Below are 15,948 nucleotides of genomic sequence, written 5' to 3'. Positions count from 1 at the left end.
GGTTCTTAGATGTCATCACTCATCTGTGAAGTTGCCCTCTGAAAACCACTTGGATATCTATTGCACTTGATAAGGCTGCTCTCAACTTTTTAGTACAAGCTTACCTATGGCAAGCTAACCAATAAGTAGCTATCATAACATATGATCAGTTTTCCTTTGTCTTTAGGGATACCATGAGCTGTTCCTCCAAATGCAGCTTCCAGCTTTTTGATTGACTCTCTAGTTTGTTGGTTCCCATGTGATTTTCCAGATGTAACATGTGAGAACAGTCATTGTTATCAACTCCAGATTAGTTGGGAGATTACCTGTGATGAATGCAAACCATTCTTGGCGTTTAACAATTTCTGTTTCAGAATGTGGATTATCAGTTTTGGTCTTCTGAAGTATTATTGCTGTGTCTTCTCCTGTGATTTGTGATATAGAAATACCAAGTACTGAGATAATGAGCTTTTGTAGGCACAGTCCAACAACTACAAAGTTCCTGCCTTGCATATTCTTTGTCATAGTATTTCGTACTTGTTCATCTGCACGTAGTAGGTTGTTCTTACCACGGTCCACAGACTTCTCAGGTCCTTGTTTTTTCCTTGAAGAATACCTTTAGTTGGGGGAATAATACAGTTTCTATTTTGGGTTAGGTTAATGTTTTGTGAGGAGACTTGAAGACAATTTAACACCCTCTTGAGAAGGCTGTGATACAAACAATAGCCTCTCTGAAACAAAGTAGTTTTCTGTAAAGCAACATACATCCCCTTTGTAGAATGCTGGGTGTCTTGAAAGTTCTCTCGGGGATTTCACAGAAGCTTCTCCTCGTGTGGAGATATTCAGTGGATCCAGAAGTGTTGTTGTTTATCCTATGATCATGTTCAGTGATGGTGAACCTGTGGTATTTAATTGTTCAGTGTTCAGATCTGGGATATGATTGTAGTTTTAGGCAGCTCTTAAGAGGACAACTTGTAAATTTGTTTGTGAGTGACTGAAGTGGCAACTGGATCTTCGGATGCTGCATCAGCTGTGTAGGTCTTCAGTGCTTATTTTGAAAAGTGCCCCCTGCTTACCTTTGCAATTTGAATGCTTATGCTTCAAGCCAATAATAGGAAGTTATGTGCAGTGTAAACTTCATCAGACATCACCAGCTACATATAATAGGAGTGGCAGTAGATGTAGAAGGGAACCTGATATTGCAGTATCGTATCCAGATTTCATTTTCGCAGCTATCCTGGAAAAGTTACTGACCTGGAATTTTTGCACTTAAATAAGGAGATGTTTGTAAAACATGCAAAAAAACCTGTCTGTTCCTCATCACACTTATTGCTAAACAGGAATGAGTCCCCTTGGATGAAACTGCTGTGTTTGACTTTGAGGTGAGAGGGTGTCTCTTCAAAACTTCATTGGTTTGCAATGGTGCAGCTCACATGAGTTGATCAAGCCACATTTAAAGCTGCAAGGGGTTCAGTCTGAGATCTGTGCAGTCTGAGGAACAGGTCAGTAATGTTTCTCCTTACATGACTGCTGCAATAGAAACACTGTCCAGTGCCTGAAGATGTTCTGCTTTTCCCTAAAAAGACAGTGTGGGTTCAGAATCCCCTCCCACACACAGACACATACCACAGTGTCAAAACAGACATATTTCACCTGGTCCAGCAGAGCAACTGGCTTATAGAAAACAGCTCTGGTGGCTGTGACTGTTCTTAGTTTCACACATTCCATGTAGGACTTCAACAGCTCCCACAGAGAAGCTGTTATTTTTCTCCAATTAAACATACTGTCCAAGAAAAAATGCTGTAGGTTATAGCTGTATGTGATCCTATCTTCTCATTGTGACCTTTAAGTATGTTAACTATGAGTTTTCTGACTGAGAATAAATTAGATGCCAATTTGAGAGGGGAGGAGGGGGAAAAAGTTGCTAGGTAGATTTTATTTTTAAATTTGGAATCTCCACAGGTTGGGACTTGGAATCTCCAGCACTCTAGCAAAGCACCAAATAAACTGGCACTCAATGGGGAACATAAAGAAATTGCTCGATTTCCAGTGGTGATAGAAAAGGACTTCTCCATTAACAGAATGTATCTTTTGCTACCATTAGCAGCATGAGTTATCTTTTCCCTAGACAGTACAGATGTGGGTCTGAGCTTTGGTTATAACATTGAATAAGGCAAATCTTAAACTAATTGGTTTCTATTATTTCAATATGTTCCAAATCAGTATCACTTTAGCACTCAACTTGAATTGTTTAATCATTTAATTCAGTTATTTCCATCAATACCTCTGCCCTAGAACTGGGGTGTCTTTTCAGCTGACTTGAGTCAAGGTGGAATCTGCAGTCTACCCATGTGCTGGGAATATGTACTGTTTTCATAGTGTGAAATGCACGACATGGAGAATTTTCACTGAAAATATGGCATTCCTGATTTGACTTCCTTTGCCCAGCCTCTCCTGGCATAATCTGATCCTTACAGTTTAAACTGCTAGACACAGGAAACATATCCTTGTACATATTCACACACAATGCACCACTAAAGGACCCCAAGTTTGAGTACTTGTTTTACTGAGGCTATGAAGACATCAATCACACACTTGAATGTCTGAGTAACTCTCTAGGTACCAACAAATTCTAATTTTAGTACCCATTGTTCATTTCTGCAATGGAGCCTTAGAAGGCTCCATTTCATGCTTAACTTTTCTCGAGCAAAGCATCTATTTCCAGTTCCTTGTATTTGTACCAACACTCTGAGCCCTTATCATAGAACACTATGTTACAGCCAACATTTCTGACTCATAGATACATCTATTTCTAGGATTTTCATGTTGGTTTGTTCCAGGTGTGTCTTAATCCATGTATCATTCTAGCTATGCATAAAATGGAATATTTAATAGCAATCCTCTTCATGGAATTTCCATCTCAGCAAAATCCTCTGAACACAATTGTGTTCTGCCTCCCAGTCTTGCCAACAAGAGCTAGGACCATGTCTACATCTAGACCAGGATTATAAACACTGAATTTTATTATACAACACAAAACAGAATCCAAAAACCTGGTCCACAGAATCTCTGCTCTCTGACCTACTCCTGCCAGAAGAGTCTAAATTCTGTTTGAACCTTCCCCAGCTACTAATGAGACAGGAAAACACATCCTCATCTGCAGTGAGTCTTGGAAGGTCACTGTTAAAAAGTACCCCCACCGCAGAGGAGTGTGCAGTGACCACCTATGCTGACTGACTCAGTGAAGCAGCCCAAATTCTGCTGTCAGGTATCATTATCTTTGTAATAATGATATCAGGAACTGTAAATATTACCACTGCTAGATAGTGTGATTAAGCCTGTTAAATAACATCACATTGCCTTTACTGGCATCCTCCCTTTCCCAAGACATGCTGCTTCCATTTCTGAAGGGAAATGGTGCTAATTAGCTCTATTATAAAGACATTTTATATCTTCATTCACTATAGCTACCTTCCTTTCACTACAGCAAGCTAATTGCAGGAGCAGAGCTCTTGAGAATAAAGCCTATATTAGTTATAGACAATCCACAATTGTTCTGGATACAAGCTTGGCTCGTATGCACAGGCAAGAAATCCCAAGCTAAACAATCAATTTATGTTTGAGTTTTGTTCTGATTTCACCAAATGGCATCATGTCTGTAATACAACTAGTTCCTAATGCAATTTAAAATGCAATATGGTATGGGCTCTGGCTGCACAATGTGCAAAGCCCCAAAGCAGTGTCAAAAAGCAGTAGACTGCAGGACAGCAGAGTTCAGCATAAACTGAGCTGCTCAGAATCTCTGTAGTTTTGCTTCCCGGTCCTCTGCTGCTGGCATTCAGATTTTCCACCAGCATTCATGTTAACCTGGATGTGTGTCTGTTAGCCTCAGCAGAAATTGCAAAGTACATTCAGATACAGAATTTTTGTTATGCTCATACTCGAGTCCTGTTTGAGAGAAGCATTTTCTCTTTTATTGCGCAGGATGCTTGCTCTTTAGCATCAACTTCTGGTACAGGCAGCTAGGGCTGAGGGGGGAGCTTGTACAATCAGTGCTAGGGTTTGAAAATACAGTAGCTAAGTGATGAAAACGTGATCACCTCTTTGTTTTGCCTTTCCTACATCTGCCACCCCAAAGATCCCACCTAAGTTTGAGGCAGACCCGGGCCAGCACATGAATACTTCAAAATGTAATGCCAAGAGGGTTTGCTGGATTGACTTCTCTTTCCATTCAAAGTCATATAGCCAGCCAAATTCCTCACAGGCTCTTGCTGCCTTCTGAAACACTAGCTTTTGATCCCTGACTAATTCCAAGCTGTGGTACATTGGGAAGAAAATCCCTTCCCAGTTCCTCTTTGATCTATGTAATTGGCAATCCCAACAACACAATTGGCTGCCTTTTCACTCCTTCTGGAATACTGGGGTTTGAAGGCTTGATCTGAAATCAGAAAAGGAATTCCCTGTTCTATTTCCAGAGCTGTGTTTCTGAATGCTCATCCTTTACTGTACTGGTCCATATAACACCCCTCTTGAGAGGGTAGCAGAAGCTATGTATGTCTTTAAAAACATATGCATATCCCTAGAATAATATAAATAGTTAGGCATAGATCATTTTTCCACAGAAAAAGCTCAACACGGAGACAGGAAACTCCTATGCTACTACTCTTTACACATGGCTTTGATTACCAGCACAAGATTGGCAGTCTTTGGAATTCCAGTCAAGGCAAGGGTAAATGTGGATTCTAACTTGTGCTAACATGGAAATGTATAGCTTGCTCAGACTGAAAAGCTTTGTCTCCCTTTACTGCAATAAGATGACCATTTAAGTGTGAACAAGCTCGACCTTCTGACACCAGTAAAGAACCTTAAGGGTCACTTAAACCATCAGTTTTCAGTGTATCATCTGCTGCCTTCAGTGGAGTTGAAAATACCTCCAGACTGGGTCATTGTAAGTCACCTTACTACAGGTACTTTCTAGGTATATGTCTTGCTTAAGGCCTTGCACCATTCCTACTCACACTCACCACTCACTACAGAAGCACTATGCTTGGCAACAGCAGAAGATGTTCAGGTACCTGCACCACAAAACAGGCTGACATGTCATGTTCTTCCTTCACTACAAGATCTTCCCCAGATCTGCTAAGACCTCACTTCAGGATCTTCTTGTACTCTAATACTTCCTCTGTTAATTCATCAGACTTATACTCTTTGTCTTTAATTTGACAAATGCTCTTGATGTCTACACTGTCCAGTCCCTTGTTTTTCATGATGGCTTCTGTAGGCAATGAGCAGATTATACTTGTCCTGCACACTTTATAATCTCTCTCTTCCTACCAATATTACTCTATGACCACAGAGTCATACAGTACATTTCCCTGGTGCCAGAATCTTGCTGTGCCTTTTGCACCTGACGCCTGCAAGAACTGAACCACATGAAGTGTTTGGGACATGCAACATGGCAAACTTGGGTAAGAATTGGTGGACATTCACTGACTGACCACATTTGTTTTGGAAATGACAAGCAAAATAGACTGTGAGAGCACAAAATCACTGTGAGAAGTCAATGACGTTGAGTTCTGTACTTGAAACGCAATCTTTTTGTTAATGTAGCAACAAGACATATACAAAAAATTAAGTTAGAGGCAGGTGAGGGTAGGCACCTCTGTCTTCTGGTGTAACATCAGACCGAACTGCAATGTGTTTTTGAATGAATAACTTAGAGCATGTCCTACAGCACCACCTAGCAGGCTAATTTAAAAGTGGTCTATATCCCTTCATCCCTGTCTATAAGGATGTGTTTATGCAACAGAAATAGGGGGCATTTCAGTCGTCTTTCACCTTACCTGCTGTAACAGCTCCTTCTTGAAACCAGAATCATGCCAACATGGTGATTGGTAAAGTTGGAGCTCTACTTTTCACAATCGTGTTTTCTATAAAGTATTTAATGGAAACCATAGTGCAAATGCAATGGTGTGCCTGCCTCTTGAGTTTTTGTTTCTAGACATCTCCAGCTGGCACAGAAGGCAGAAGGACCTTTCAGAAAGTCAGGCTGTTTAAACCCATCCAACTCTCCTTTCATATTCATCAGCAGGATAATTAAGTCTTAGTGACTTTCAGGCTTTCAAAATCCATCATTGTGTTGTGTGTTTTGGTTAGCATGGAATCTTGTCTCTAGTTGTCTGTCATCACCTGCATGCACTTTTTCTTTGTACATCTGCATGCAGCATGAATATCAATGCCAGCTCACAAATGACAAGCTTTAGCAGATGACAAAGCTACATGCTGTGTCTGCAGACCCGTGGCTACAGAAGCAGAAGCTCTGCTGAGATAGGAGGGGAAATGAAGCTGCCCTTTTTTTCTGGCTGCTTCTCACCTTGTTACAGCCCCAGTACTTTTCAGAGTTTTCAATGATCCCATCCAGCTTGCTGGCCTGGTAGGAAAAAACTTTTTTTCCTTATGTTTTCTGCTGGCAGTATGTTAAAAGCAGTGTAAAAGAGGGTTTGGTGGATGCCATATCTGGTAAGAAGTGGTTCAGAAGGACACAGGTGGAACAGATAGGACCTTTCCCCCAGCTTCTCCCTTTGGTGGCAGCAAACCATTAATCTGCCTTGCCATATTGCATGAAACTGTAACCTAAAGCTAAAAGTGTTCCCTCCAACAAATGAGCATAGTTTCTTTTAGCAATTATCACCTTTTTTATTGGAAGTTAAAACCCAGGCTGCCACTAACAGCCTCTGTTCACAACAGGGCCTGATACTGGCTATGCCCTACCAGGCCTGTTTAACACTTCTAAAATGCAGAGGACAAGCAGGAGGTAATGTCATACGGAAAAGAATGGGATAGATGTCTTTCATTATCTTTCTTACTATACTTTCTTCTAGGTCCTGGAGGAAGACCTGAATTTTAATGAGAACTCACAAGTACCCAGTTTAAAGTCTCAATCATTTTATTTGAAAGCAAATCTCAGGCCGAAAGGTCTAGGAACTGAACCTTTACTCCTAAGAGATGCCACTCCTAAGTGGCTGCTACAAAGAACGATATGTCAAAGCTAATCAAAGTAGGTAACAACCATGGCTTGCATTTATTTCTATTCTGATTACTTTTGACCAACTGCAAAGCATTATTTCCACTTGGATCACATGAAAAATGGTTACCTTATAACTGCCTGGTGCGAAGGAACGTTTTAAAATGTCCAATGAGCACCAATGCATGCCCTTCCTATAGATGAGGCAGAACTAGTCTCCTAGTGCCCACTGCCCAAATAAAATCCTGCTTCTGCTTTGCCCAAATCTTAACATCAAAGCAAAAACTCCCTGCATATGTTACTTTCCAGCTAGGGATGAGAGAAAAAATTCCACATGATGGATGCTAGTTACTTGACTGCCTTCCCAGTAAGTGTTCCCGCACTGCAGGGGGAGGGCTGTATTAATAACACAGATCTAAGGTGTTTTGCAGGGAAAAACCACAGCCAACTACAGCACGAAACACGAGGCCATCGAGTGAATTCGTGACCGAGGGGGTTGGTCCCTTCCCTGAGCCACAGCCGCCCCTCGGGATGTCCCTCAGGGGGCCCGGGCTCATGGCCCCAGTGCTGCGCGTAGGGCAGCGCCGCGGTCCGGATCGGACCTCGGGGGATTTCTGCCGCCGATTGTTTATTCAGCCAGCCCAGGGTTCACCCCCGGCCTTCCCGCCTCCGAGTCTCACAAACCCCTCTGCGGTCACCGTGCCCGCCCCTTCCCACCCACCCCCCGCCAGGGCGCTGCTGCCCGCCCCTTCCGCTCTCCGCACCGCGATGGGCAGGCGGCCCGCCCAGCCCCGCCCCGGCCGCGGCGCGGGAAGCCCCGGTAGGTGCGGGCATGGGGGGGGGGGGGAGGCCCGGCCGGCCTGAGGCGAGGGAGCGGCGAGAACTGGGCCTCAGCGGCGCGGCATGGCGGGAAGGGAACGGGAGCGACGGGGAGCGCAGCACCCAGCACACCCACACACACACCCGGCCTTGCCCCGGGGCTGGTCGCGGCCTAGGCCCACCCCCCAACCTCCCCTTATTTTTATTTTTTGACAAGTGAGCCTTGAAACATTGAGCCCTTGGAGGCATGTCCAGTCTACGCCCCGTTTCCGGACTGGGACTGTTTTAAGTTGGGCTTTCCCTTCGGCTGCATGTAATTAGGAACAGGAAATTTGTTCAAGTGTTACGGATACCCCCATGTTCTGAATTCCAGCTGTTAAAATTCTCAGACCTAAGTGAGAATGAGATCCCGTAACGCTACAGAGATGAGCGTTATTTCAGCGTCTGGGGGAGACCACCTTGCAAACGTTCTTGTGGATTTATGGGAAAAAAGTAAAGTTTGCAGGGTAGCGTCTTCATAAATCGCCTTGTCGCGTCATTTGCTTTCCTTATACATAAATTGCACAAAGTTTGTGCATAAAAGTAAAAGATGCTCTTTACAGTCAGTGCTGCAGTGGGATTTCCAGCAGGAGCTGGGAGTCTGCCCTGACCCTTGGGGAAGGTTTGAAAGCATTAGTGAGAAACAGTGTCCAGGGCAGTTTTCCTTTTCTTTTTTTTTTTTTTTTTTTTCATGCATATTGACAGTCACGAGAAAGTCTGTATCTGTGGCATTTCCTGCTCGCTCTTCTTGCATGAGGTGTGTGGCAGGGCTGTTGTGTATAATCCAGTCAAGAGCTTAGGCTGGGCTGCAAGGGCTCTGCCCACAAAGGTTTGGAAACATGCCTGCACAAGGGGTAATTTGGTTTTAAAAAAAAAAAAATTAAGAAAATACTTGGCAAGTGCTAGAACTTTTATGACTGATATAGGAAAAAAAGTTAGTGTTAATGCACTGAGGCATATCCTGCTGTCATGGCTGTTGAGGACGAGTGCATGGATAAGCACAGTGCTTCCTGCTCCCCTACAGCTCATCCAAGGGCTGCCAGCTCTACCTGTCCAGGTGTGCTTCCCCTCATCCCGGAGTATTCAGCATTTCATGTGCTTGGCAAATTGATGTCACAAGACAACATCAGTTGATGTCACAAGAAAGAAGAGCAGAGTGATTTACATGGTCTGGCCTTCCCTACCATGGCATGGATGTAGGTGAGGAGCTACATTTTCCCCATGCTGTGCTCCTAAATTTGAAAAGATCTGTTAGCCAACCCAAATGAGGGGGCATAAGTTAGTAGTGGGAGAAGCTGAGAAGTCCTTGACTCAGCTTCACGTGTGGATCAAGTCATAGTCCTCGTACAATCATCCCCTTTCAAGTGCTGCCCTCCCCCCTCTAAATGGCATGACCTTTTCAGTTGGATCTAGACTGCTAGATTTGCTGAGAGGTTGTTAACTCCAAAGAGGTAATTTGGATTTAGTATTACCATTTTCTGTTTTTTAGCTCTGTTATCAAGGAAGTTTTCTCCCAAAACTGGGTTTCATCCAAGCTCTTCAGCATGGTTTGTTTGTTTGTTTGTTTGTTTGTTTGGGGTTTTTTCTGAAATAATTTTGTCAAACAGATACCACCTCCGGTCTTCATCAGCATGTAAGAATGCCACCACTGACTACACTAAGAAATACATATGAAATTATTGTATACTTACATGCATCATTGTTTTTATTAAGCACTCGGTATGTGTTCAGTGCAGTATAAACATTAAACAAGATTATTCTTCCCCTGGTGAATTTACAGTCTGAAAGAGCTTCATAGGAAATAGTGATAATATATTAAAACACTGCCTTTAATTTAATCCCCTTTTGTTTCCCTGTGGTTAATACTCATTTGCTGTTGATCATGACGGGTGTATCCTGGTATGTCAGGCAGTGCTGTTTTATGATGTTACAGCCCCCAGTTGTCCACTGTACCCCTCTGTGGTGGTTCTTGTTCAGTGTGAGTGGAAGAGGGAAGCATATGGCTGTTTCAGCAGCTGTCATACAAAGCCCAGCCACATAGCTGAAACCCACCTTTGATGGCACTCAACACTAAGACTTTGGTTGTTGTATCAAAGCCCAGTTTCCTTCTGCCACCTTGGCTTCCTGTAAGGACAGCTGGAAATAGTAATGTCTTCAACAGCTGCAGCAGGATTCTCTGAAGCACATGTGTTAAAAGTCATGAGAGAAAAGACACTGCAAGATGCAAGTGCATCTAATTTTCAGTGATGTGAGCTGGATGTAGGTGCCTAATTCACTTCTACATTTTTATAATATCATTTCAGGGGAGAGTTCTGTAATGTAAGAAACTCGAGCTTCTCTGGGCAGAGCACATCATACAGCTTGGGCCATAAAAGGAACTGACACTCCCCGAGGGAAGCAGGACTCTTGAACTGAAGGAGTTGTCTGTTTTGAAAGTTTTTAAGTTTATCTGCTTATTCAAAGAGTCACAGCATAGTTGTCTGCCCTGAAACAATTTCTCTTCCAGTTTCTGCTCTGGATTGTACATCTTATTTGTCACATAAATTATCTCAGAGACCATTTTTTAAAAGTAGCCCCTGAAAGCATACTGCTTTCTGAAAATGTCTTTTTGCTGAGTAAGCTAGAACCACTGCCTGGAAGGCAAAATATGAAAAAAATAGAAAAAAACGCATACTGTTCTCATAGGGGTTTTGGATTGGTGTTTGGTTGGGGTTGTGGGTTTTTTTGGTTTTTTTGTGGTTTGCTGTTGTTTTGTTGAGTTTTTTTAATAGTGAGGTTGAATATCTATTAGAACAAATTCTAAAGGAAAATTCTGTCTCCTGAAATTTTCCAATAAAAGTGATCCTATTTAGGAAGTCGTAGCTGATCTGAAGTTACTAAATTGAGTATTGAAGTTACTGATTAAAAGTATTAATCTCATAATTGGCTCTTTCTGGCCTTAGTATCTCTAGTCCATCTCTGTAGTAGAGCACAAGAGCAGGATTGTGCAGCATGGACTTCAAGTATGTTGGTTAAATACAGAATGTGTATTGATTGGTGGGTGAAGGAGGAAGCATAGTGGCTTTATTATTGTCTTTATTGTGGTAAATTGATTTACTGGAGGAGAGGGAGAAGTTAATTCTTTGTATCAATCATCTTGTGTTCTAAGGCCCCATAGTAATGACTGCCACTTTGTCTGTAAAGGTGTTTTGTGATTCATTAATATAAAAGAGGAGATGTTTCTTTGGTTTGTGTGCTCTGCTTCTTATATTTTTTGCTTTGATTTTTTAAACGCTATAAGGATGAGACCCATTTATGCACACTTTAATTCCTGATTTTGTGTTACAAACAGGTTAGCATTTCACTATGGCAGTGCAGCTTCTGCGGAAGGCATCTGTGTGGGTGAAGAAGCACAAGATCACTTTGTTGGCCGTGTCGTGCATGGGACTGTTTGGTGCCAACCTTTCCTATCATGTGTTTCCTGAGCAGACATTCAAACTGTTACACGAGTGCTGGTCACAGGGACAGCCTGCTGAGCTTTCAGAGAGGCTCTGTGGTGTCTTTCAGGATGTCCTACAAGATGTTGGTGTGAAGTCCACAAAGTCCTTTCAAGCCTTCGCGGCTTCTGGCTTCCACCCTGTGAGTGCTGGAATCCCCTGGCTGCCTGCAGGGTCTTGGGTGGGTATCCCACCTAATTTTGATAGCACAGCTGAGGATAAAAAAGGAATAGTTAACCATGTTGTTGTGATCAATGGCAAGGAAGTAGACTGGGAGAGCAACGAAGGTGTTGCTTTGAAAGAAGCTCTGACATTTTCACTTGAAGCTCAGAAGTTTGCCATTGCCAGGGAAGTTGTGTATTTACAGAACAGCAGCCCTTTATCAAGTGCAGTTGTAGCTCCAACTTGCTTAGCTGGTACAGCTCTGTGTGGCAGAGGCATAAAGCTATTTCTGGGGTTATCCTCTGGCCCCTTGTTACTTCGTGGCATCTGTAACCTTGTTACTGCTGCTGGTGGACTGCTGTGCTATTATATTTCTTATGATGCTATGACCTACCATCTAGACTGCAAGGCTGACAGGAAGGCAGCCACTGTTTCCAAAGACTATGCCAGAGGTGGGGTTGAATTTTATGATAAAATCTTGTCCCGCAACAGGATTCTTCGTGGTCTGATGGGCAAACAAGGGACGAAAATGTATGCCCCAAGTGGTAACCTTTTCCCAAGACACTGGTTCAGAATAAAGTACACCCCATACACTTACCGCAGAGATTTGATTGTTAATATTTTAAGAGAGCTCCAGGCCTAGAAAGTGAGTGCTTGAACTTTAAACTTGTGAATTATGTATTCTCTTGAAACACTGCTGTGCTGCTTTTTTTTTTTCGTCTCTGTGTATCTTCATTAGAATTTTGGTTTATTTTTGTATATAGTTCGAAAGGAGTTATTGCACATTCTGTGAATAAAGAATTCTCTCTTAAAATATTGAAGACTTGCTTCAAAAGTGCTCTGTTCTGTGTGCATCTCAAATCACAAGACCACTGAGGAAGGAAACTTACCAGATGCTGATCTGAAAGTTCTGCTGTTTTGCTCTGCCTTCCTTACAGTGGAAAATGGAAATGGTAAAGTATGACAGACTTTGGGGACCATTATAATATAAACTGTGGTCTTCAAATTGTCATTCCTCTTACAGAACAACCCAAAGATGTTTAAAAGACAGGGCAGCCTGTATCATGCTGTTACATAAATCCTGGAGAGTGTTTCTAGGGTTTGGTTGTTTTGGGTTTTTTTAAGTTCTTGAACTGTGTGAATTCTTATGCTGCAATCACCATTGCAGTGGCAGTATGTAAGATGTCAGTCTCAAGTTGTTCTCTCATAAGTGGGATGAACATGTTCAGCGGAGGGTTTCTGTGTGCTTTGGTGTCTTTTCTGTTTTATTTAAAATACATGTTGACATATGTCAGCTTTTATGTCAAAGAAGGCAAGGTCTAAGAACTTATGTCAGGCATTTGTTGCAGAAACTGTCAGAAGTTGCCAGAGGAAATTATTCTCCTGTTCCAGATTAGCCCAGGAAGACTTCATCTGGCAGAACCAAGCTTTGCACATCCTTACAGATTAAGGGTCTCTAGTGCACGGGCAGTAGACTTTTCACTGTAGCCTCACCTTGGAGCTTTTATGTGATCCCCAGTATGACAGTTCTCAAACTTTTCCTGTTTTCTGAGTTTCTCTTGCAACCGTTCCAGTAGCCCTCCCTGCTGACTCCACTCATGTCTACTGTAATTCTTACAGGAAACATACACTGTTACGTATCTTCTCAGTCACAGATGTGCTGAGTGTCCTCTCTACCCTGGTTTTGTCCCTTTTCCATCTGTCACGGTCTTAACTCTCATGCCTGTGTTTGCTCAAAGCATTACTGAGTTCTGTTTTTCCTTTGAATCATGTGGTGACATGAAGTTGATATACTGGCTGCCAAAGCCATATATAGAAGATGTCTGGGTTTCTGCTGAAGTAATGTGTCATGGGTGTTTTTTCTGGACCATGACCTATCACTTTTTCGAGGACTGTGTCCTTGAAGTCTCGAGATACCTTTTGAGGTGCTTTCTGGCTGTAGGGCATGAAATTATTGTTCTTGTGACCTTTGTGAAAGAGTTTGACAAAATCTCCTGATCTGTAACATAAAAGGAGACCTTACTTTTAGGCAGGGGGCTTTCAAAGCTTCAGGCTAAATTTTGTTTGACTTCTTCCAATATAAATCCGATATAACAGACCAAGAGAGAGGTTATTTGTTTGAGTGATGTTGTGGTTCTGGACTGGAATGGAGTTCCTGTTTTGTAAAGCCCGTGAGCTCAATTCATCATCATCTTACTCCTTCAGACAAGTCTAAACTTCATCAGCTGTTCTCAGAGAGAACTTGGCCTACTACTTTTATGTGGTTTAAGGAGAGGCTACTGCATAAAGAATGCAGAGGGGAAACAGAGGCCTTCTTTGAGACTTACAACAAGTGGCAGTTCATTTAATTTTGTTTAAAGAAATCTGCTTGCCTCTTACCACTCCTTACTGCTGCTTTTCATTGAGGTGCCTGCAGCTAGTGGTGTTATTTAACATTCTCAAGTTGTAAAGCCCCAGTGATGCTAATGGGTTTTGCAGTTGTGCACTTTGCTTTACTCTTACAGCTGGATTTTCTAAGAATTCTCCATATATCTGTCAATTCTGTGTGTGATTTAGCCTTCTTTGAACTTGGTGGTAGTAAGGTAGGGCTGGCTACTTTTAAGACCTTTTAGAGAGAGATTCTTGCCAAGGGCTTCGAACACCTCTATCTCTACATAGTCACAATATGGAAAAGCAGGTAAATAATGTCAGTGAAATTCTCCGAGCCTCCTCCAGCTCTGAAGCTTAAACTCTGAGGAATTCAGAAAACTTTTAGTAGCAACTGGCTTCTCTTGCACTGCCCAGGTGAGACAAAGTTCAATTTTTTTAATGTAGAAGTAACAGAAAATATTAAGAAAAGGGAATTGCAAGGAGACACATAAGAAGTCTGTGCCAAGAAACTGTAGAAGTGAAGGTGTGAACAAAATAATGAACTCATCTAAATGGATACTGTATTAAAAAATGAATGGCTGGCAAAGTGATTAAAGAATGATGCATGAGTAGAAAATTACCAAAATGAGTTGCTAGTTTAAATTTATATACAATATAATTTAAGGAGATACTTCCTTGACTGGTTTATTTAAGTTATATTATCCTGAATTTTCTAGATAAGTGAAAAGAAAATTATTGTTGTAGTTTTTCTGTAAATGTATGTATATATGTAGCTTAGTGTACCTTTAGTGGAAAATACTACAGGAGCCAAGGGCCACCTAGTACTGATCCATAGAGTTGTGTTTTCTTGTCATGGAGATGCCTTCAGCTTGTTTAATGTTCAAAACTGTAAAACTGAGAAATAGAGCAAGACTGGGAGCTAGACAGTTTTCTTGATGACAAACAAACTGCAGAAATCATCTGATTTAAAGTAATTTCTGAATCAGTTGCTATGGGTATCTGGCTCCTCTTGCAGTTTATAGGAAGAAGCTCAGAGGCGGCTTCCAAGAGAAATCTCCACCTAAGATGGCATGGGAGTAAAGAATGTGCCCTGTGGTATTGCCACATGTATCAGTCCTTGAGAAAACAGCACTTTTTTATTACAGTAGAGCACTCTTACCACCCCTTTTCACATTAAAGTGGTTTCCAGAACCTCAGAGATAAGATAGTGAGAGAGCTGACAGTGAAGCTGTGGAGCTTTTTGCCCTACAGGGAAAGCTGGTGGCACTGGGAGAGGTGATGCTGGAAACCAAGCATACTGCTGTTATTTTGCCTGTGGCCATAGCAGTTGTGAAACAACCACTGTGACAAAGTGTGACTGGGTGGGAGTGAATTAAAATGCATGAATCAAGTCATCATGACTGAATCACAGGCAGCTTTCATTAAAGGAACAAATGCAGAGAATCCATTCCAGAGCAACAGCCCTTATGGGCATCATTTAAACAACTGCAGGTATCTCCACTCTGTGGAAATGCAGTTCCTAGCAGGCTGCAGACACTGAGTCAAGCATGTGGGTCATATCCTGCAACTGTTATCCACTGGTTTTCATTAAAATCTTCATGTAGTGTTTGTGATTACATTAATATAAAAATTACTGAGTTGTAGACAACCTGCCATCCATGCATGCACCAGTTCCTCCTTGATTTAATTCATCTCAGCTGGAGATGTATATAACAGAAAGGCAGAATGCACCAGTAAGCAGGGGGATGCTGATATAGTAAGACATAATTAAGATCTCAAAATAAGTAGAACACTTTCAGGAAGAGGAGAGAGAAGCTGAATTTGGCTGCTATCAAAACTAGCCTTAAGAACAGAAAACTAATGTTTCAATTCTCTAGGAATTGGTATGTTAGATGAATGTAAAGGAGCTGGAAAATGGCTTATGGATGTTTTGCTGAGCAGCTTTTTCACTGACAATACATCGATTTGTTTAGTGAAGTGAGTATATTCAAGCTGCTCAAACTGCCAAATCTGTTAAGTGGAGAAAAGTACTAAAATTTGGCTAGAAATCAGACTGTCTTTCCCATCTGGAAAAAAAGG

General features: G+C 42.0%; 1 protein-coding gene across 7 annotated transcripts; it reads left to right on the top strand.

Annotated features, from left to right (window-relative positions):
- Nucleotides 1–7,760: 7,760 nt before the first annotated feature.
- TMEM177 (transmembrane protein 177) lies at nucleotides 7,761–12,317 on the top strand. Of its 7 annotated transcripts, none has more exons than XM_030454200.1 (3): nucleotides 7,781–7,823; nucleotides 8,886–9,061; nucleotides 11,193–12,317. In XM_030454200.1, the coding sequence occupies exon 3, from the start codon at nucleotides 11,207–11,209 to the stop codon at nucleotides 12,140–12,142; it is 936 nt and encodes a 311-aa protein (XP_030310060.1). In that variant the 5' UTR covers nucleotides 7,781–7,823; nucleotides 8,886–9,061; nucleotides 11,193–11,206; the 3' UTR covers nucleotides 12,143–12,317. The 7 variants fall into 7 exon arrangements, with proteins under 7 accessions (XP_030310059.1, XP_030310060.1, XP_030310062.1 ...); XM_030454202.1 differs by lacking the exon at nucleotides 8,886–9,061 and adding an exon at nucleotides 10,165–10,180 and having other exon boundaries at nucleotides 7,791–7,823; XM_030454199.1 differs by lacking the exon at nucleotides 8,886–9,061 and having other exon boundaries at nucleotides 7,761–7,823.
- The last annotated feature ends 3,631 nt before the right edge of the window (nucleotides 12,318–15,948 follow it).

This window comes from Calypte anna, chromosome 7, assembly GCF_003957555.1.
Source record: "Calypte anna isolate BGI_N300 chromosome 7, bCalAnn1_v1.p, whole genome shotgun sequence".
Taxonomy (NCBI): domain Eukaryota; kingdom Metazoa; phylum Chordata; class Aves; order Apodiformes; family Trochilidae; genus Calypte; species Calypte anna.
This window is presented reverse-complemented; position numbering and strand designations above follow the sequence as displayed.